This window comes from Archocentrus centrarchus, chromosome 4 (assembly GCF_007364275.1).
Source record: "Archocentrus centrarchus isolate MPI-CPG fArcCen1 chromosome 4, fArcCen1, whole genome shotgun sequence".
Taxonomy (NCBI): Eukaryota; Metazoa; Chordata; class Actinopteri; order Cichliformes; family Cichlidae; genus Archocentrus; species Archocentrus centrarchus.
In genome coordinates this window covers 13,991,134-14,013,925 of record NC_044349.1, presented here as the reverse complement: position 1 = coordinate 14,013,925, position 22,792 = coordinate 13,991,134, and the positions used below count along the sequence as shown (strand labels likewise).

Here is a 22,792-nt window from a genome sequence, read left to right as displayed (position 1 = left end):
ATGACACCACAAAAGAAACCTGTTCACTGGTTTGTTTACGTTGATGCTGAGGGAAATGGCTCGAGGGTCGTTTGACTGCTGCTTTAGGATTTCTGTGTTGATTATTCCTTGAGTGTTTTTTTATTTCTAGAATACAGGTTCCAAGGTGCCAAACTAACCACATAATGAGTTTACATCACTGATATTAATAATATCTCATAGAAATGAATGGACATATTGTAGCTGTTCCAAATTTACCTGCATGATTTTTTGAGATTAATCACTATTGACTTTTTTTTTTCAAATATTCATCAGCATAAATTTTGATAAATTATTTTTAGCATTTTTACTTGCTTTGGTACATTTGGCGAAACATTTGTCAGTTCTGAAGATTATGGTTCCTAAAGCAGCTCAAATACATTCATTTGTTACAGTGAAAGTTTTTATGCTAACGATGAAATCGCTGCTACTGAATGAAATGTTTTTTTAGTGTGTAAAGCAGGGAGGTCCAAAGGATTAGATGTTCCACAGCTTCTATTTTTACACAATTACCTGTACCAGATTATTATTTTTTTATAACTGACTTTTGTATTATAACCTAGAGATGCTGATTTTAATAGCTCAATGTTTTACTTTTTTTGTAAAGAAAATAAAAATTTACATTACAGATACTGTAAGGGGAATATATTTTACTCCAATAGTCACACAATAAAGTAAACTATTGAAAATGTACACGTCAGTAAACAGAACAAATCATATGGACTGCCAACAAACTGGTTCTGTGGAAATGAAACAAGCTCATACTGTAGGTGCAAAGTTGCAGTAACAGTTACACTGCTCTTTACTTGCACTGTAACAGGGGAAGAACCACCTTGTGTGTCACATCCATCTCCATCATCTCCTTTCTACACAGCCACCCACCTGTACTCCTCCACCTCTTATACAGCGTTTGCAAATATTTATCTGAGCAGCTCTTCCACATTTTACACCAAAGCTCTATAAACAGGTTTTACAGTACTCACACTCATGAAAAGTATTCTGCACGTGTCAACGTAAATGGTGAAATAAACCAACAAACAGGGAAGAAAGACCGTTTTTCCTTTTTTCTTATTTAATTTGTAAATATTTATTATTATTTTTACCTGTAAATTCAGTTAAATTACTGTCAAAGACACTGTATGAGTTCTCGTTTTGTCTTGTAATACTAGTTTTAACTGTGAGAACTTGATTCCAAATGATTCAGAAACAACTAATCAATCAAACTTTGTGGGTTTGTTAAGATACACTATTACTCTGGATACTTGGTTTCTATAGATAACACATTTATTCACAGTAGCACATCACAGAAACATTTTTATTAGTTTATTTTGTTAGTTTGTTTATTACACATAGCTAAAAATGCTCATTTTAATCTGTAGTACCTCAGCAGAGGCCTCTAATGTGTACAGATAAGAATAAAATCTAACAATCCAGTGTGGAAAATGCTAATACATGGACGCATGTGTTATTTCATCACACTCTTCCCAAACATTACCCAGTACGGTTGTTCATTCCCATGCAAGAGCAATGACGTGAGCTACAGCTACAGGAACTGTATCAACTGTATTACTGAAACTACATTACTATGATTGCATATTGGTCAGTAATGTGAACAGCAGATGTTGGATACATTCTTTACAATAAAAGTTGGTTGTTTTGCTCCAGATCATCTCAACAAGCTCTCAGTGCCTCCCCCATTCCCACCTGCTCACTCACCAGAGGAGCAGGATAGACAGACAGACAGACAGATAGATAACATGCATTTACTTGAGTACCTGAAGCTTTAGTAAGATGTAACCTGATAATGCAGCAAGCAGATATTTTCCCTCTCTGATCTTTACTGCTGTGAGGAATGTTAAGGTTAAAAGCCGAGTGTAAGAACCTCCTGCAAACTTCATTAGTGATGGTTTACTGCCTGTGCTACAACAGTTTGTGAACACAGCAGGGGGCTTCTCAGTTTTTGAGGACGTGACTCCAGTTCACCTCTGCCCTTTTCTTTCTTTTTCTTCACGCTCCTTTTGTTTTTTTAACCTCCCAGTAGCTTCAGAGTTACATAATATCAAGTGATTCCCAGAACAGCATGTAAAAAGGATTACATTTTGCTCTTGGACATGTCTTAGGTGCCGTTTACACGAAGCCATTTTCACTGGAAACGGTGTCGTTTTGATGCGTTTCAGATGGGAATTTGGCATTTATATTTTATGGTGAACAAACAAACAAACAAAAAAAAAAATTAGCTCGTGTATCATGCTGTCAGATTAAAAAAGCAGCTCTGTAATAAATAGTGGCAAATTCATGAGGAGAAACAGGGTTTGCCTCAGAACCTAAATTATACAACGAGAATCAGTAAATTTATTGAATACAAGTCATACTAATTGTCATGTCCTGGGCTGGTGGCCCAGTGTTTTATGTTCTTTTGGTGCTATTTCAGTTTTATTTCTCGGATTATGTTTTGTTATCTTTTGTATTTGTCCTCAGTTGGTTATTTCTAGTTCCTTGTGTCTCCCAGTATTCTGTGTCAGGTTTGCATCTCTGTTCCCTCGTCGCTCTTCCTGTTTTATTTTGATAGTCATCCGGTCCCTGTCTGTTGTATCCAGTTTTGTTCCTCCTGGTCTCGTCTTGGTAATCAGCGTCACCTGTGTTCCCACCTGTTTCCTCTTCCCTCATCAGCCCCTCTGTGTATTTAAGTCCTGTGTTTTCTCTGCCTGTTGTTGTGTCGTTCATGTTGTTGTGCCTGGTGTGGTCCTGCCTGCCTTGTATTTTGCGCTTCGTTTACCCCAGAAGGTTTTTGTATTTTTGTTTCTTTACATCTTCCAATAAACACCTTTTAGTTATCTGGAGTCCTGCGCCTGGGTCCAGCTTTGCCCGACACACCGCCCGCCAAGACACTAATGTTCTAAATCTTCACATATACAGTGACGGAAATAATTATTTGATCCCCTGCTGAATTTGTAAGCTTGCTCACTTACAAAGAAATGAACAGTTTCTAATCTTATGGTAGTTTAATTTTAATGGACAGAGGCAGAACATCAACCAAAAATCCAGAAAAAAAACACGTTACATATAAGTTATAAATTGATTTCCATATCATCATGTGAAATATTTGTATTTGATTCCCAAGCAAAACATGACTTAGTACATGGTGGAGAAACTCTTGTTGGCAAGCATATCAGTAGGACATTTCTTATAGTTGGTCACCAGGTTTGCTCACACCTCAGGAGGGATTTTAGTCCACTCCTTATTACAGAAACTCTCTCAATCCTTCAGGTTTCTTGGCTGCTGCATGGAAACTCAAAGCTTCAGCTCCCTCCACAGATTTTCTATAGGACTGAGGTCTTGAGACTGGCTAAGCCACTCCATGATCTTGATGTGCTTCTTCTTTAGTCACTCCTTTATTGCCCTGTTGGAACGTTTTGGGTCACTTTCATGCTGGAAGACCCACCTTCAGTGTTCTGGCTGAGGGAAGGAGGTCCTTGTCTAAGATTTTACAGTACATGGCTCCGTCCATTGGCCCCTCAGTGCAGTGAAGTCATCCTGTACCCTTAGCAGAAAAACAGCCCCTAAGCATAATATTTCCACCGCCATGCTTGACTGTGAGGATATTGTTCTTTGGGTCATACTCGGCATCTCTTTCTCCAAACACGGTAGGTCAAGTTGATGCCAATGTGCTTTCTACCAAGCCTTCTCTGAATCATTTAGATGTTCACAGGCCAACTTAAGGCGGACCTGTACATGTGGTTTCTTGAGCAGGGGGGGCCTTGCGGGTGCTGCAAGATTTCAACAGTGTGCTACCAATGGTGTTCTTGGTGACTGTGGAGAATGCCTCAGGGTTCTTCCAGAGGAGGTGACTGGAGAGAGGAGAGGGCGGTCTAGGCTTATCTGCTTAGACAGCTGCCCCTGCCACCCAGACCAGGATAAGATGGATGGATGGATGGATGGATGGATGGATGGATGGTCAGAACATGTTGATCCACCCCTCGATCATCAAGTGGAGACAACATGTTTGGTTCTTAAACAGACACCATGTAAATGGCACAGACACCACACAGACACTGTTTCTCCTGATTTTATTTAAAGATATTGATTTGTTCTTTTCTCAGTGTAAAAATCATCAATGTTCTTTCACATAATACTTCATTCACATTAGAATTTCTGATTGATAGGCGATTTTAATTTACATTTACTGCTGCATCTTTAGCGGAAATAAGGTTTGGTGACCTAAAAGAAAACCATTTTCACCTCATAACACAGCTACTGATGAGGAACAAAAGCTGTCCTAAGGGCACCCTGCTGCCCCTGAGTGTGGATCACCACACAGTGTTGCACAGATGCAGATGTTCACAGACACATAAATAAATAGGTTTCAAAAGTCCAGGTTGGGTGTCAAGCATTTACTGTGGTATTCACAGAGTCCTCGGGTGATGTCAAATGTCGAAAGCACCATGTTTCTCTAATAGAAAGGGTCTCACTTGGCAAAACATCAAACTGCCCCTCGTCTTAGAAAGGAATGGGAAGTCCGATCGTGCGGTGGCCATGAGGGCGAATCAGACGCAGTTTTGATAGTGCAGCACGGCACCCTACTCCGCTTTCTTCACCTTCCTCTTGCGAGCACCTTCACTCAGCTCCTCCTTGGTTTTGAGAGGTGAAGATGGAGCAACTGCAGGAGGAGGGTGATGGTGGTCCTCCTCACCAACACCCAGAGGAGAGCCAAACAGCAGATGGCAGATCCAGGACTCAATGAGAGCAAAGGGGGAGCCGTGAGAGTGCCGGGCGGTCATCACCACCTGGGAGGGGAGAACAGGGATATTTTATTGGACACTGTACTTTATCCATCTATAGAAACATCATGATTAAATATCCAGGCTGTCACAAGATTGGTAAATGTCTTCTGTGGCTTTGGAGAAATTTTCTAAACATTGATAAGGTCATCCTCATGGCCTGGAATTAAGATTTTGCATGTTTGGTGTCGTGTGCCCTACAATTAGTCATGCTTTAGAGTTTTTATCCTTGGATAACATCCTTGGGACAGCCACTGGCTTGAGCAGTTGGAGGTGAGGGGAAAGAGAACATAAAGAGACAGTAGCCTCTCCAGTGTTTCTGTTTGTGTCTTGCTTTGTCTCCTTTCCATGCTTATGCCTTAAGGTACCAGTGTACCCATCGTGTTAATCACGTCATGCACCACCGCTATCATCATCAAACAGCCGCATCCATAGGTGTCACTACTAAGACAATTCCTCCACCTCAGCGCTGATACAGGATGAGAAGAAGTCAGAAGAAAACTTCCCAAGTTCTTTTTCAAAGTTTTGTACACAATCTTACCTTTTCAAACTGTTGCAACATCCTCCTCTGTATGATCTGTGAATCTCTGAGCTTCTGTATTGATGTGTCATTAAAAAACTGACACAATCATACACTTGTTACAAATATCAAGAGATGACAGGTAGTAACAGCAGATGTGACATCAATTTGATCTTAACTATGTTTTTCCCTCATGAACGGCACCGCGCGGCAGGTATAAAATGACCCTTTGTTAGTCCTCCTGCGCTCCGTTTTTAAGTGTTGGTAATTATGTCCTCTGTTAGGTTTGCTTTTTGTCTGTTCTTCCCAGGTTGTTTGCACCTCTTTGTTTATTACTTTAACCTGTGTCTTTTCCCCCTCATTTCTAATTATTTTCCACAGTATGTATACTCCCATCTATGGAAGTTTGTTTCTGCCACTGAAAACAGCGCTTTTTGGCATCCATAAGTCAGAATTTCAGCTTATTGTTTCAAATTTTCAGCTTAATAATTCAAAGTTTCAAGTTTTTTACTCCGAAGTTTGGACTACTAACTCGGAATTTGGGGATGATAACCCAAAATTTGACTTAGGTATGGCAAAAACAAACAAACATTTTTTTTCTACAGTGGCAGAAAAAAACTTCCATATGTTTCTCCCTCACTGTCTTTATTAGTTTGTCTCCGCTAGCTTCCTGTTGTGGCTGCATTGGATTTTGTGTTGTGTTATTCTTTGGATTTTCAGATTCTGCTTCACTGAAATTAAAGACTTGTTTGTTTTATTCCTGTCTGCCTGTGTCATGTTCAGGTCCTTTCTACTCCATACCATTAGTTCCAGATCCCTTTGAAAGACTTTTCTATTTGCCAGTTGCACTATTGTATTTTGTTTGTTTGTTTGTTTGTTTGTTTGTTTGTTTCATTTCATGTACTTCACTGGAAATATTTAACTCCATCTTTAATACTGTGAGTTCAATTTTTGACCACTAATCTTTTTTTTTTTCTTTAATTAATCAGCACTGATTGTACCTTGCTTGTGGCCATGAAGAGGGTGAAGCCGAGAATGAGGATGCTCTTGGACACTGGCAGCCAGTGAGCCTCCTGCATGGTGAAGAGGATGGCTCCGTAGAGACTGGCTTTGGTCGGGCTGTCAAAAGAAAACACAAACTTTCAGTAAAACCTGAAAATGCTGGCAGCAAAGACAGTGAGCAAAAAGAGCTGGAGTGGATGTTCGAGCATATTTTTATATATGGAATAAGGTTCACTAATTTATAGTGTGAAAACCTGCTGTTTTATTTTTAATCAATTTCTATTTTAATATTCACTTACATAGCTGAAGGCTGGATTCAAACAATGAATTACCTTTGGGGACTAAAGAAAACGCTTTCAGGGCTCTTAAAATTAATTTCATAATCTTAAAAATCTGACACTGTGTAGATAGATGCTTTCAGCTGCTCTGTTATATCCCAAGGGGCTGCCACAGCAGATGGAAGCACATTTTTGATTTGGCACAGATTCTATGCTGGATGCCCTCACTGTAACCCACAACCCACAGCCCTCACATTTTGTCCAGGCTTGGGACTGGCACTAGGACTACATCAGCCTGTGACCCCCCTGAGGCTGGGTTTGTGTCTCCTCCAGGTCTCAAATGAGGGAATCTTTCACATGTAAAGCAAACAAGTTAACCGCTACACCAATGGTGGCACCCATACTGTGTATAAAGAGTGAATTATGGTCTGTAAAGCATCCTTTTAGATGCTACCACTGGAGGGCGTCAGAAGTCAAAACACACACACAGATCTCCACAACTCTTTGTGTTTGGAAAAGTTTTATGTCCAATTCAACTTTAAGTTTTGCGAATGAAAGCTTTTCCTCACACAGTATCTGAAATGTCTCCTTGTGCTTCAGGAGACAGTGATCACTATATTTCCCTCGCACTTACAATGACATGCTGAGGATCTCGTTGGTCTCGGGTCTCCACACACCACGCAGCAGCTGCTCAAAATTGGACATGAGAGCCACTCCAGAGCCTGTGAGGATAAAAATAGACACGAGGATTAAAAAAAAAAAAAGGTCTATGTTATGAGTCATTGCTCTTATCTGACTGAAGCTTCTTAAAGCCATTTTCAACAAGGATGCATGCAGGGCCTATTTATTGTAACTGGGACAATATAGGAGGCCAGACCAGGAAAACCTTTTTATTTTCTATGGAATAGTTTCATGATAAAGAGCTACAGTAGAAATATGATTTACAGTATTTGTACAGCCTCATCTAACAGGCTTTGCCTCATTTTTGCATAAATGTCAGCTTTTCTTTCTTTCTTTGGCATGTTCAGGTATGCAAAAATGTCATGGCGTGTGTGTGTGGCAGGCAGAATTGGACCCCAGGATGCAGACTCAAACAAACAGGATTTATTGGAAAAATACAAAACAAACCTATACTGGGAAGGAACTAAACAAAAACCTGAGGAGGAGCAGGGAGACACACAGCGAGGGAACACTGAAGACGACGCGACAGAGAACAAAACAAAACTGAGGGCTTAAGTACACACTGGGTAATCAGGGCAAGAGGAAACAGCAGGGAACAACAGGTGAAGCAAATGAAACTAACAACATGGGAAGCAAAACTAAACACAAAGCACAGGGAACATACGACTGTCAAAATAATACAGGAAGTGACTAACCAAGGCGCACGCAGACTACATACGGGGGACTGGCACACAGACACGGGGCAGAGACACAGACTAGTCACAACACTAGGAATAAACTCAACATGAAAACACAGGAGGTCAGGGACAAGACATCATGACAAGACCATGGAGCAGGGGAGACAGGGACGAGGGGAACAAACGTATCAAAACAACTGAAAAACAACAAAACTCAGGGAAGACAGAACTAAACACAAAATGCTGGGCAGACGGCCCAGGACCATGACACAAAAAGAAGTTAAACCAGTATATTATCAGATGGCTACTATCAGTATCAATGAGCTGCTGGAGCAGCTGCTTCAGATTGTGCACAGTTTATCCACTGAAATAGTTTCTGGACCCTTTTTAAACACATAATGAAGGACTCTGTCTCCTCACAGGGCCCCAAAGCTGGATCATAAAGCAGCGCCCACATTACGGCTTACCACAAAATCTAACCCATCGTGTTACCCTGGACATTTATTCCTAAGTGAATTATTAAGTGTTGATTGTTTGTTTGTTGATTGGAATTTCAGGATTATCTGCACCAAAAGTCCTGTCACACCGACCTTTGACATATCCAACAATCACCATAATGAAGAAGCCATGGTGGTAGGCATGGTGGGCGTGGTGAACCCCTGCGGCGATCTTACGAGTGCGCACAACTTCCTTCAGGGCAACCAACACCAGCTTGATGGGCAGGAAAGTCACACATTTATAGAAGAGGTTCAGTGGGCAGTAAAAGATGAGGTACCTGCGATTGAGAGACAGGAGACACAGGGACAGGATGAGATGTTAGAGTGAGGTCACAGATGTAGATTACTAGAATAATTATCAGTAGTCACGGAGACAACTACTGCCACTCCAGTTTTATTCAGCAAAAGATTTGGCAGAAAAAAGTCCCCACTGGACACTGAGTATTATGAAGAGTTTAATTATTAACAATATTTTATTTACTCATTTTGCCAAACAAAATAAACAGATAAATCCATTGATGGTGTTTGGTTTCCTGACCACACAGCAGCTTTAAATCAAGATCCCAAATGTCAAATTTAACCGCTTTTTTTTTTTTTTTTTTTTTAATCACAAGCGTCGTCTTGAAAGTCTGATAAAAGCAGTCTCGGCCACGTGAGTGCTGTGATGAGCAAACTCGTTCTGGGGGTTTTCTCACCAGACAGCTGAGGCCAGCAGGATGTGGCTGTTGTGCTGGAAATAGTCGATGGGGCTGCTTCCAAGCATGATGTCTGCCAGGATGTAACTACCAAAACAGTAGAGCATGGCACAGAGCCAGGAGGCCACGGGACTCCTGCGAGAAACCTCCACTGAGCCTGCAACACAGAGGATGAGTCGTCAGAGGCCGTGCTGGAAAAGGTGCAAAGATGAAAACATCACAGCGGGTGGACAATGGGTGGTCTCAAATGAGCTTTTGAGGCTGATGAAGGTGGTCCTCGGCATGTCTGTGTGTGTTTTGGGGCTTTTATTACATTTTCTCCAAGAATGTAGAAACAGCAAACCGAATAAAATCTTAAGAAACTCACTGGAATAATTATAAGGAGCTTTTTTAATCATTCGGTTGATTTATTTACCAAACAGTACTGACATTTTTTTTTTTTTTTATTGGAGGTAAATAATTCTCCAAAGAAAGAGGAAAATCAACCGACTTTGGCGCCTCCTAGTGGCAGTAACAAAAAGCACATTTCAAAAAATAACTTGTTTTATCTGTTTGAAAATGTAATAATATGATGTTGATTTATAGCTTGATTAATTTAAGACTGCTTTGCAAAATTAATACGATATAATTATCCACTTAGAAAGATTATAGGCTATTTGTAATGGCCTCTGTTCTTTTAAAACTTTTTCCACTTGGACTTAGAGAAAACTCTGCAGTAATCTTTGATCTTCTTATCGTGTGTGTGTGTGTGGGGGGGGGGGGGGGGGGGGGGGTCATAAAGGTTTGATTTTTTTTTTTTTAAATTGGCCAAAAATATTAACTTTAGACCCAACTGTTACCAGCAGCCTGCAAATGTCATTATCAGTGGATCCCTTGTGTGTCTGTGCCCTGTATCGTTTTGTACACCCAGTTTGTCATTTCAGGTCACGCCCTGATAGCACACATCTTTATCATAAGCCAGTGTTGACTCAAGAAGTTGACTGATTCGTTCTTTGAAATATGCTGAGTGCATATTACACAAGATGTTATAAAGAAAGCCTGTGTGGCAAGCATTCACATCATGGACACAGGAGTTGCATTTATGTGACTGGCAGGCAGGCGCCAATTAAACTTTAAAGCTCTGAAAGCAGACTTAGTCATAAGTTTTCCACATTTTCCATATCAGTATGCAGTGTTCAGTACGCTGCAGCTAAAAATGTTTCTGCCTCATGCTGCGCTACAGCTGACTGTCACTGGTGAAGCAAAAGAAACCCGGGTGCCAAACTGACTCCAAAGAAGAAAAGCCTGTTAGGCATGGTGTGCATCCGGAAACAGAACAGTCTGAAAACAGATGCGGTTATAAATAAGAAGAGTAAGAAATGCAGAAAGTTCTGCATTTGAGTAGAAGCAAAATCTTTCAGAACTGGATGATCCCCTCTCATTTCTAGGTGCATTTAATTTAATTTTCCTTTAATTTTCCTAGTTGTTAGGGTTTAACAGATTTATAGTGTGGTGGCTGCTTTAATCTATGAGTCACACGTTACAGACTGATCAAATGTGCTATAAAGGTATGTAATGTAATAGAAGTGCATTGCGTAAAAGAAGTAAAATCGCTCAGAAATGCGCAGCTTCAGTACACAGCTGCTCTCCTCTGCTGCTGAGAGGAGGACAAAACTCATTTCCTTTAATGCTGATTGAAGACCTGTATACGTGTGACAGCAATCGCGTAACCACACAAAAGTCTAATTTTGAGACCGTGGGCACATTTCCTGCAGGCAGAGCCTCGCCGGTGTTACAGCATTGTTACAGTAAGTGGAGATGTGAGTGTAAATCTCCACCAACAGGTGGGTGAGGGTGTCGTGGTTCAGCCGGTGCCCAATTTGAATGCAACCTGATGCTGAGAAATACCACCCTATAAATACATTCTGCTCACCGGCTCCTCCTGTGTGCAACTTGACAGGCCAGTCGTGACCTTTGACCCTACACTTGTCTCTCCTTTCTCCTGTCATGTCAACCAACTCATTCTAACTTGCGGCATGAATTTAAGAACTGTGACTGTCGTGTGATATTCTGTATGTCATTTGACTGTAAATTTGCACATATGAAAATAAGGCGAGCTTTGTGGTTGTATTCATGGAGTCAGCCTCATGTTCTGGCCAGCCTGACTTCTGCTGGTTGGTGCATTCTAACTTTAAAATACACACAAATATCTTTAAAACAGGCACTCTCTCTGTTTCATTTGCCTTTTCTTTGATGAAGAAAAAAAAGGATGAATTTGTCGATGGAAAGTTTGGCAACTATCATGACAAATACAAGCACCAGCATAAAAGCCATATAAAAACTCAACCTCTGACAGTTTGGAGATTCCCTCAGCTGCAAGCCTCAACTACCTCCAACTTTTTTTTTTTTTAATTTTACACTTTCACAAACTCCTACCATTCAACCCCATGTGACATTTCTTCAGGCAGTTTAAATACACAAATAAAAAACCTTGTTCCTGCAACAACAAACTTGACACTACTTCACATTTTAACCAAATCCTGATTTCATAGTTAAACCTGGCAAACAAAACGCAGCAGATATATTCAAGATAAAAGCCTTTATATCCTTATATTATCTTTCTCCGAGCAGTTGGTATAAAACAGGCTTCCAAGGGGCCCTAAAACTTTGCTTATGTGACGAGTAACTCCTACAGCTGAGGAAAATCTGAGAGCTGATGCATTTGTTCTAATCATGCTGTACAAACTCGATGGACATCTCAGGCTCCTTTTTATATTTATCATGAGGGTGATGGTGCTCTTATCATTTAGGCTGAAGGCTAAAGTGCCAAGAAAGCGAGCAGGCAATGACTGAACTTTCCTATCAATATCACACTGACTGTTTCACTCTGAGGAGAGGCAAATGTCTTATTTCAAAGAATACACGCACACGCACACAGTCCCAGGGACAAGTGAAGCCTAAGTGTGCAGCAGAGGGGGCCCTGGAGGTCCCACTGTGTCTATTTCAGGCCCATCTATTTATTGCTTAAGTCACTGGTATGCACAGGCCTCAGGTTTCCTCCTCCTCAGGCTCCTTTACTCAAAGGAGTTAAATCTTAGTGGGAAAATATCAGGCTTTACCCAAAGCTGAGGGGTTTGAGCTACTCCAGTGATTTCCTACAGTGTAAAGGAGGTCAGGCTGCTGCAGCAACACATATTCCCTCTCATAAAGCAAGCAGAGCTGCAGAACTGCAGAGCTGCTGCTGGAGTTTATGTAACAGGTCATGCTTTATAAGGACTATACAGATAACAGCAAGAGAAAGTCCGTGTTAGGGTATTTAGGCAATGTATAGGCTGGTTGTAACACAAAAATGCCTTCAGTTTACAACAAAATTACACTTATCATCCAAATAATAGTTTCTCATCTCATTCATTACTTCTTGGTTAAAATCCAATCACACGTGTACAAAATATGCTATTCTAAATATATTTGACTTAATGCTTTTGTCATTGACTATGTGGTTATGTCTGCAGACTGTGGAGCGTGCAGGCTGTCACACAGTAAGGAGCCTATATATTCTAACATATCTGTGAAATTATTAATAATAATAATCCACCTGAAAGCCAGCGCTCAATGAACGCCAGCAGAAAAGTGTCAAACAAACTCACCTGGCTCGTATTTGAGGTAGACGATGGACACGATGTAGTAAGCGAGATCAAACACGGGAAACATTCCCATTTTGGAGAAAGCTTGGGCTAGATCGCCCAAATTAAGAACTGTCAGGATGTCCATGTTGCCTGTCTGATAAGCTGCGTTTTTAAATTTTAACTGCGCAGTCTGGATCGGAAGCGCCCCCAACCCGGTCCGCCGACTCTCCACCACAGCAAGCCCCCCTGGTCTGGACAGTGAAAGCCTGTGACACTCAAGCCCTCCTATTAATACCACTCATCTCCACAGCCTCAGCACCATCATCATCATCATCATCATCTGTGCTCCCTGCCAGCTGCTCCGCTTTTTCAGGCGACCGGAGCTTCAGCTTCAGCTGGAAAATAACAAAAGGCTCGCTCTGCTGTTTTTATCCCGATCGTCACTCAGCCGAGCCATGAGAAGCTGTTAGAGGTTTACTGCAGCTCAGAGACACAGAAAAGGTGTCCAGGCTTCATTCGGACAAATACTTCTTTAGTCGTTCATGAAAACATCCCACAATCCGGATCAGATCCTGGAGCGGTTCTGACGCACAGCTTTAATACCAAAATTGTTTACAATCCTCCGAAAGGATGCAGGAATGCAGAAATGTCGAGGTGAAAGCAATAACACGTATAAGTAATATATATCTCTAATATCTCTCTCTCTCTCTATATATATATATATATATATATATATATATATACATATAGATAGATAGATATCTTTTAAATGGTTTTAATTTTATTTAATCAGTGCAGTGCTCGCTGTCTCCAAAAGGGGGAGCCAAAGACGCGCGATTAAACGCTCCTTTCACCAAAATTTTCTGGATGTACCGGAGAAAAGTGAGAAATTTAATTCCCATTTATCTCATTTCCAGGAATAAGCAGAAAAATCGGTCTCAGTTTAAATCATGCGCCTTTTTAAAAAATAATTAATACCTCTTTTCATTAGCTTTTTCAGCTTCAGATTAGTTTCAGTTTATTGTGTTAATTATCCCCCAGTGTGTCTGTGTAGATTCTCAGTTATCCAGGTCATAGTAGTCTCTGGAGCTTGAAAAAGGCGACTGGACTTCTTTTTGTTTCTTGAAGACGTTTCACCTCTCATCCGAAAGGCTTCTTCAGTTCTCAACCAAATGGTGGAGAGACCCAGGTATTTAAACCCCTGTGGGCGTAGTCCCCTGGAGGTGGTTATGACCCTCTATTGATCATGTGCTTGAACACATGTGCCCAGGTGTGAAGGGGGCGTGGGTCATATTTAATCAGTGGTTTCAGTTGAAACCAATTTAGGACTCCGCTCCATTGTTTCCTGTGGCCTATTGAGGTCACTGGAACAAAGGTGTGAATGGGGGTTGAGACGTCTGGGAAGGGAGCTCAGGACAGCACTGTAAGCGGGGGAAAGTTGGTGACGTAATCCACCTCCTCTGTTCAATGATGGTTGTTCACAGTGGACATAGATGGCTTCTTTCACTCCTCTTTCAAACCATCTGTTTTCCCTGTCCAAAATGTGGACATTGGCATCCTCAAAAGAGTGCCCTTTTTTCCTTCAGATGCAGATGTACTGCTGAATCTTGTCCTGTCGAAGTGGCTCTTCTATGTTGTGCCATTCGTTTGTGAAGAGGCTGTTTGGTTTCACCAATGTAGAGGTCCGAGCACTCTTCACTGCACTGAACAGCATACACTACATCGCTGATCTTGTGTTTGGCGGGTTTGTCCTTGGGATGAACCAGTTTTTGTCTTAGGGTGTGACTTGGTTTGAAGTATACTGAGATGTCATGCTTGGAGAAAATTCTTCTGAGTTTCTCTGACAAGCCTGACACATATGGGATGACAATGTTGTTCCTCTTGTCCTTCCCATTCTCTGTAGTTTGTGTTTGGCCTTCATTCCTGTGCATCTTAGCTGATTTGATGAAGGCCCAGTTGGGGTAACCGCATGTTTTGAGGGCTTTCTTAATGTGTGTGTGTTCCTTATGCTTCCCTTCTGCCTTAGAGGGAACACTTTCCGCACGGTGTTGTAGGGTCCTGATCACCCCAAGTTTGTGTTCCAGAGGGTGGTGGGAGTCAAAGAGGAGATACTGGTCTGTGTGTGTGGGCTTCCGGTAAACTTCAATGTTGAGGCTTCCATCTTCCTCGATAAGCACCGCACAGTCCAGGAATGGTAACTTGTTATCTCTGGTGTCCTCCCTGGTAAAACGTATGTATTTATCCACTGAGTTAATGTGACGAGTGAAGGCTTCTACTTCTTGGGTTTTGATTTTGACCCAGGTGTCATCTACATATCTGTACCAGTGGCTAGGTGCCTTCCCTTTGAAAGAACCAAGAGCTTTACTTTCCACTTCCTCCATGTAAAGGTTGGCTACAATGGGAGACACTGGGGAGCCCATGGCACATCCATGCTTCTGTCTGTAGAATCCATCATTGTATTTAAAATATGTTGTGGTAAGGCAGAGATCTAAAAGTGCACAAATCTGATCTGGGGTGAAGCTGGTTCTGTTCAGTAAGGAATCGTCTTCCTTTTTCAAGCTCCAGAGACTATCCCCCAGTGCATCTCTTTTACTTTTATTATTTTCCTTTTAATCATTATTTATTATTATCATTTTTAATTTTATTACTCTGTTTTTTATTAAATAATTATGTATTGTTATTTTTTATTGTTTTCAAATTATTTTTATTGTTTTTCTGATCATTTTACTTGCTGTGCAACACTTTTGGCAATGTCTGTTTTGCTTAAATGTACTATATGAATAAACTGAAATACTCAAATTAGTTTTACTGATTACTGATTAACAGGCTGGACTTTTAGTTGTTACTATCGTCATCCTTAGCTTGAGATTTTATTGTCAAAAGATGTAAAATTATTCTCACAGCAAGTGGAGTTTAAAAAAAAAAAAACAGGATCCTCATAGCAGCTGATACAAATATTCTGATTACTATATTACTTATAATATTGCTACAGCTACCACTATTATTACTATTACCAACATGTTCCCCTATTATTATTATTATTATTGTTATTATTACTAATGTGTTATTAAAATTACAGCGTATTTGCCGCTAAGTATTTCTGCTATTTCTTTGCTTGCCTATAGATGGTGCACGTTTCTCGGGTCATTATAAATATCATCGTATTTGTCCCCCCGATTTTAGTCTTTCAGACAGAAATTCCCAACTACTTCCACCTGCCTCGCCCACCTTTGCACTTAACCGTAACATTGATGACAACAGTTTTTTAGCGAAAAATCGCTGAAGAAATTTCGCCTCTGTGTTCTCGCAGGTTCAGGCTGGTTGTACCTGATAGTCAAAATTCAGGGAAATAAAAACACAATCTTGTTTGTCAGGATGCCGGAATCGTATTGGTCACGTTTCTTATTACGTGTACGAGTACGGAAGTGAGGTCCTTTGGATGTGATGTGAACAAGATGATTGCGGATCTGTTGATATTCGGGTAATTTGTGGAGTTGTGTGGCAGATGTTACGCACAAGCACATTTTGTATGGAAGTGATTAGTTCTCTGTGCGTCTTTGTGTGTCACTGCGCTGTGTTGTGTGAGTCTGGTAGCTGTGTATGCCGCTAAATAACAAGCTAACTAGCTCCGTGCTATTGCCAGCTCAGCAGCTACTGCTCTGTTACTTGACAGCAAACTGTCCGTGTTTGTGCTCTGCAGGACTTTACTGGTGAACGCGGGGGCTGTGCTGAATTTCAAGCTGTGAGTATTCCACTCAGCCATCACTTTAAATTTGTAAATCAACAGAATGAGCAGAGGTACATGGGGCTAACTGCGGGTGTTTTTCAGCAAAAGGAAGGAGTCGCAGGGATTTGGAGATGAGTCTGGAGCACGTACAACAGGTGTGTGTGTGTGTGTGTGTGTGTGTGTGTGTGTGTGTGTGTGTGTGTGTGTGTGTGTGTGTGTGTGTGTGTGTGTGTGTGTACGCGTACGCGCGTAAGTAAAAAAGAGTCCCAGAAACAGAGAATTTTGGAAATGTGTGTGTAGTATTTCTACAACGATGACCGGTTTTTCCTACAGGGGACAACATCAGAGAGTTCCTGCTCAGCCTGCGATACTTTCGGATCTTCATCGCGCTGTGGAACATCTTCATCATGTTCTGCATGATCCTGTGAGTAAGCATCTGTTAGTCGCTGACACTCAAATACTTGTACTAAGTGAGATTTAGTTGTTTTTATCCCAGTATTTGTTTCATAGGGCAGCACAGTGGTGCAGTGGTAAGCACTGTAACCTCACAGCAAGAAGGTCAAGGGTTCAAATTGAGGAGAACATGTGGAGTTTGCGTTTGTGTGTGTGTGTGTGTGTGTGTGTGTGTGTGTCCCACTCCTGCTTCCTCCCATAGTAAATAGACTAGAACTTATACAGGGCCTTTTTACTCAGTTGAACACTCAAAGTTCAGCTGCTTTCTATTGCAAGACTCATTCACCCAATCACACACATTCATACAGCACTTATATCTCTGACTAAGTGCTTTCTAACATTCACACACTCACATTCCAATGGTTGCATCTTGGGGTTCAGTATCTTACCCAAGGATACTTATACATGCAGACTGGAGGAGTCAGGGATTAATCCATCAACCTTCCAACTGGTAGACGATCCATCTCACCAAAAGACACGTCCAGGCTTAGGTTAATAAGTGATTTTAAATTTGCCATGAGTGGTTGTCTGTCTCTCAGTGTTAGCCCTGCAATAGATTGGTGACCTGTCCAGGGTGTACCCTGCCTTTCGCCCTATGACAGCTGGGATCAGCTCCAGCTTCCCTGCAACCCTGAATTGGATAAGTGGAAGAGGATGGATATTTGTTTCACATGTCCTTGCTAAAAACTCTTATGAACAGCTGAAACCAAACAATGTGCTGAAGACTGATATTGAGCCACATAAGCTTTCTTTGTGGCACAGAGTCCAATTATTAGCAGCAGCTAAGGCCACTTTTATCTATGGCTAAGCGTTTTCTAACATTCACCAGTGACACGGATCATCGTAGCAGGGAAGTCACAAGGTTTGGTTTTGGTCTTGTGAGATTTTTAACTGCAAAAAATACTCAATAAAACCAGCTTTAAGCTCACTTTTTTCACTCTCAATACATATGTTTTCTATGTAGCCTTGTATAAAGACATCATTTCACAGTTTTCAGTGACACACATAAATATATTGGATATTTTTTTTTTTGGTGGTGGGGAGGGGGTAATACACTCACAGAGTGGGATCTTTTTCCACCTTTTTTTTCATGCATGTTCAGTCAGCGATTCATAGAGCAGCAGTACACTGCAGACACGGGTCACTTGTTGTTCAGGTTAAACATTATAACAAGAAAATGTGTGTTACTGGTGCTGCCAGGGAAGTCCTAATGCTTAGTTATTGACCATGTGGTTAAATAGCTAAGCTAATTCAGGTGCCAAGTCTTTAAAACTGGGAGCAGAAAAATTCTTGGAATTCCCATTATGTCCAACCTTGGTCCGAGTTGGTACTGTTTCATCAAAACCAGTACCGACTACACAACCAGAGCCTGGTCTGATGAAACTTGATTATTGCTGAGACAAATTCTAAGCCCAGAATTTGGTGTCAAAAGGATGAAGGTATGGACCCAATCTTGGGAAACTTTTGGGCATGTGTTTTATCAGTCAGTGTTTCTGAGGGTTACCATGTGCACCCCTTTTAATTGCCATAGTTTTGTCTTATAATACCTGCTAATCAGTGACGTGCGGTGAGGGTCGTGACTGGTGAGGCACTGACGTCATCACATCAGATTTACAAACATATAGCTTATTCACCATTTGATTGGCAACAGTTGTTTTGTTTAACATTAACATAGTCTGAAGCAAACCTTTTAGCTCCGGTGTTGGTCTTCCTTTAATTATTATCTTCTGCTTCGATTGAAAGTCCAGTTTAGAAAATTCTTTCAGTTGAGTTATGTAATCTTCCATGTTGAACATAAGGCCAAGCAACAGGAAAAACTAACTGGCCTTGCTAACTGTTTATGGTAGCTTGCCGCCGAGGAGTCGTAGAGTCCCTGGGATCACCAGCGCCCCCTACCATGAGGCACGAGAACTGCGTGCCTCACCTAGTGTCTCTTCGCAGCAGTTTCATGATCGCTCAACACAAGAATGCATTACACACACATACAGTTGTTAATGAAAAAAAACAAAAAAAAAACTGTGCATTATATACACCAGCTAAAATATAGAAATTTAGTTCATATAGTAAAAGTGTTAGAACATTTTAATAGCCACATGCAAAGGGAAAGTAATCCGGTCTCACTGCATAGCATGCCAGCACAGTTAGTAGTCATTGGCAATGACTATACTGAGCCGCACCACGGATTGCGCAATCCGTGGTGCGGCTCGCCGGGCTGGTGCCTCACCGTTCGTCTCTTAGTATTTGACCGGCAAATGCGAAAATTCAGCGATTTTGAAAAAACTAATCTAAAAATGGTGTAGTTAAATGGAAAAGAACTTTAAAATACAAATCACTGAATGAATATAACCATTTAATTTATTTTTTAATTTTATATTTCCACGATGACAGGTGAGGCCGTGCCTCACCTGCCTCCCCTGACTGCACGTCACTGCTGCTAATGCACCAAGGCACAAAGCAAAAATTGTGTCAGACTGGTTTCATGAATATGGTAATGAGTGAGTGGCCTCACCAGTCACCAGATCTGAATCCAGTGGAACACCTTTAGGATGTGGTCAAACAGGCGAATCACAGCATGACAGCACAGCTGACAAATCTGCACAGAATATGTGATGCAGTCATGTAAATATGGACCAGGAGTGCTTTAGTAACATGTATAACATCTTGTGTAATCCGTGAGTTCCTTTTGAGAGTAAATGAAGACCCAACCCAGTGTTCATGTGGTTTTCCTTATAAAGTACTTGATGAGTGTGCTTTCCATTTCAGTACATAAGTTATTTTCTTTAGCTGTGATCTACTTTTCCTGAAACTTGTAGAAATGTGCTGTGAACTCGCTGCTGTTCTGACTAGCTGAATGTCTTTGATCTGCACAGATTATTTGGATCGTGATCCTTTGTGGCCACTGGACTTCCTCCAAGATGCTTCCCTTTCGAGATGGATGCGATCAGCTTCCCCTTAATGATATTTTTCTGTTTCTTTGATCCCTTTAATAGTAATTATGCTCCATTTCATTTACAACCCTTCATGCTGTACAGGAATTTATGAATCGCTGTATTTATTTTTTGCTTGTTACATTTTTACCTTTATTGAATTTTCTTTAATATCTTTGCTGGAAACTTGTCTTGTGCTTCATTGTAAAGAAGGGGCTCCTGCTCACTCCAGTATGTTTGTGTGTTTTGTAAAGAAACAACAGAAACATCCTTTTACCGGCACAGCGGCCAATTCATCCAGTTTCAACAGAAAAGCACCTATAGGCTAGTCATCTCTTTATTAAGTCTGCATCTCATTGGTGAGTGATAAATGGGAAAAATTATTCTTGTTTTGCACATGTTTGTTTTCAGCTTTTTAGGGGGAAAAGTGTGCTATTTCCTTTTCTTAATTCTAGGGTACATGTGCTCTAAAATGTATATTCACTGTAAATGTATGTCCTGGTTCATAATGAAATAAAACATTTTCTTATCAAATATGTTATATGATTGTCTGTTGAAAGAATGCAAGTCAACAGAGGCAGTATAACACTCTGGGCTGTGTTCTGCTGGGAAGCCTTGGGTCTTGGTATGTGTGGGTGTCACTTTGACACGCAGCACCTGCTTAAACATTGTCGAAGACCACCTACACTCCTTCAGCAGTATTCCCTGATGGCAGTGGCCTCTCAGCAAAATCACGTACCCAGCTGCACTGCAGAATTTATTCATAGATAGTTTAGCATGCATAAAGAGTTCAAGGCCTTGTCCTGCCCTTCAAACCCTCTCCGTTGGAGTGTCTGTGGGATGTGCTGAATAAACAAGTCATAATCATGAAGGCCCCTCAAAATCTGCAGGATTTAGAAGAAAACATCTTGTGTGCAATGCCACATGGCACCTGCAGTGGACCTGTGGACTCCATCCCTGCAGGGATCAGAGAGTTTGGGCTAGGAATGGGATGGGCAACATAATAAACATCCACCAGCTTCTTCATTAGGCCCCGCTCAGCTGCTTGTTAAAATATCAGCTAATCACATGACAGCAATTCAGTGCAGTTCGACATGTAAACATGGTCAAAACAACCTGCTGAAGTTCACTGAGTGTTGGAATGGGGATGAAAGGTGATTTAAGTGACTGAAGATGGTATGGTTGTTGGTACCATGTGGGCTGGTCTGAGTATTTCAGAAACTGATGATCTACAGGGATTTTCCCACACAACCATCTCCAGGGTTTACAGAGAATGATCTGGAAAAGAGAAAATATCCAGTGAGCAGCAGTTCTCTGGGTGAAAATGCCTTTGTGATGACAGTTCAGAGGAGAATGGCCAGATTGCTTCAAGTTACTAGGTAGGCAACAGTAACACACAACCACTTGTTACAACCAGTGTATGCAGAGGAGCATCTCTGAACACACGTCAAACCTTGAAGCGCATGGTCTGCAGCAGCAGAAGACCACCCCAGGTGCCACTCCTGGAAACTGAGGCTACAATCACATGGACTCACTATAATTGGATACCAGAAGACTGTAGAAACATTGCTTGGTTTGATAAATCTCAATTTCTGCTACCACATTCGGATGGTAGGGTCAGAATTTGGGGTGAACAACATGAAAGCATGGCTCCATTCTGCCTTGTATCAATACTTCAGGCTGCTGGTGTTAATGTAATGGTGTTGGGAATATTTTCTTGGCAAACTTCAGGCCCTGTAGTACCAACTGAGTATCATTTAAACCTCATCCTTTTCTGACCACAGTGTGCCCATTTTCTGACTGATGCTTCCAGCAGGATAACGTCATGTCAAAAAGCTCAAATCATAAAATCTCTCAGTGGCATGGTGCATCACCCTACTGCAAGTCTAAAAAATATATTTATCTAATCTAGAAATCCAGTACCTGGGGCTGTGCTGGTGACCAAACAAACAAACAAAAAAAACGCAAACTGTTCTCACACAGCATCTCTGAGATCCAGGAAATAGAATATTACCATCTGAGCCAAGAATCCATCATCTCTGTGCACTCAGTGACTCAAGCTGTGGGTGAGATTCTCATCAAATCCACAAGTAGCTCACCAGACATGGGAAAGGACACTGAAGAGGTTTGTATCATCACCAGGGAGGAGGCTCAATGCAGCCAGCAACAATTGCTTCTCTATGATCATTGTTTATGGCTTTTCTTCTTGGCCATGTGTTAACACACACCTGAATGCTCCAAGCAGCACTTGGCTGCTACTTACCCTCTAAATTCCTATGGAAAGCAGTAAGGGTGGAGTTAGTTTGGCATATTTCAATAGTAAAAGATAACATTCATAAAACTGGCGCCACCTTAAAGAGATGATGAAAACTGAAGCAACCCTAGGGTTTTAATCAACCTAGGCCTAGGTTGGTTAAAACAAGAAACAACTTTAAGAGTGTGTCCATGATTCCTTTTGGTCTGTGCTTATCTCAACAACTGTTGATTTAATCATCTTCAAACTTGGTGCGTATATTAGTGGCAATCTGAGCAAGTGCAGTGATGTAACTGAAGAGGTTTGGTGAGGACCTTATTTTTGATTATGAACTATGGCAACATCACATGGCATACACTAGGTCTCATTTATAAACTGTTTATGCACAAGAGAGATTTATGAAACTTGCTTGTATTTTCTTAGCTGGCATATCTACATTGATTTTGTATGCAAAGTAAGAACATTTTTAGTGAATGATCTGTTTTTTTTTTTTTATGACGTGATCATGGTGACAGGGCTGTCCCTAACACTAGGAATATCATCAAATGTGGCTCTATATTTGTTCGGGTCCCCATAGACACCATGTAAACAGTTGTTGGGAGAGGCAAAGAACAAACAGAGATTCCTTGATTTATTAGTGAGATGTAGAAACCATGCAGAAGGTTGGTGTGACAGAGGAT

At 41.2% G+C, this 22,792-nt stretch overlaps 2 protein-coding genes across 2 annotated transcripts; one reads left to right on the top strand and one right to left on the bottom strand.

The window, feature by feature from the left end:
* Positions 1-4,092: 4,092 nt before the first annotated feature.
* On the bottom strand, positions 4,093-13,019 carry tmem38a (transmembrane protein 38A). The gene is made up of 6 exons (XM_030727377.1): positions 12,773-13,019; positions 9,147-9,303; positions 8,545-8,729; positions 7,231-7,318; positions 6,318-6,435; positions 4,093-4,802 (listed from the first exon to the last, which is right to left on the bottom strand). Exons 1-6 carry the CDS (start codon positions 12,894-12,896, stop codon positions 4,596-4,598), a joined length of 879 nt encoding a protein of 292 aa, XP_030583237.1. The 5' UTR covers positions 12,897-13,019; the 3' UTR covers positions 4,093-4,595.
* A 3,148-nt stretch (positions 13,020-16,167) lies between these two features.
* On the top strand, positions 16,168-20,392 carry smim7 (small integral membrane protein 7). Its single transcript, XM_030727593.1, has 5 exons — positions 16,168-16,232; positions 16,452-16,493; positions 16,581-16,633; positions 16,812-16,902; positions 19,802-20,392. The coding sequence occupies exons 1-5, from the start codon at positions 16,207-16,209 to the stop codon at positions 19,815-19,817; spliced, it is 228 nt and encodes a 75-aa protein (XP_030583453.1). The 5' UTR covers positions 16,168-16,206; the 3' UTR covers positions 19,818-20,392.
* The last annotated feature ends 2,400 nt before the right edge of the window (positions 20,393-22,792 follow it).

Bases quoted from the DNA above. Each gene is read 5' to 3' on its own strand.
- tmem38a (XM_030727377.1), bottom strand. From the start codon at position 12,896: ATGGACATCCTGACAGTTCTTAATTTGGGCGATCTAGCCCAAGCTTTC. The intron at 9,304-12,772 runs GTGAGTTTGTTT...TCTGTGTTGCAG, and splicing joins CTACCTCAAATACGAGCCAG to GCTCAGTGGAGGTTTCTCGC. The intron at 7,319-8,544 runs GTCGGTGTGACA...TTATCCTCACAG, and splicing joins GATTGTTGGATATGTCAAAG to GCTCTGGAGTGGCTCTCATG.
- smim7 (XM_030727593.1), top strand. From the start codon at position 16,207: ATGATTGCGGATCTGTTGATATTCGG. The intron at 16,233-16,451 runs GTAATTTGTGGA...TGTGCTCTGCAG, and splicing joins GCGGATCTGTTGATATTCGG to GACTTTACTGGTGAACGCGG. The intron at 16,494-16,580 runs GTGAGTATTCCA...GGTGTTTTTCAG, and splicing joins GCTGTGCTGAATTTCAAGCT to CAAAAGGAAGGAGTCGCAGG.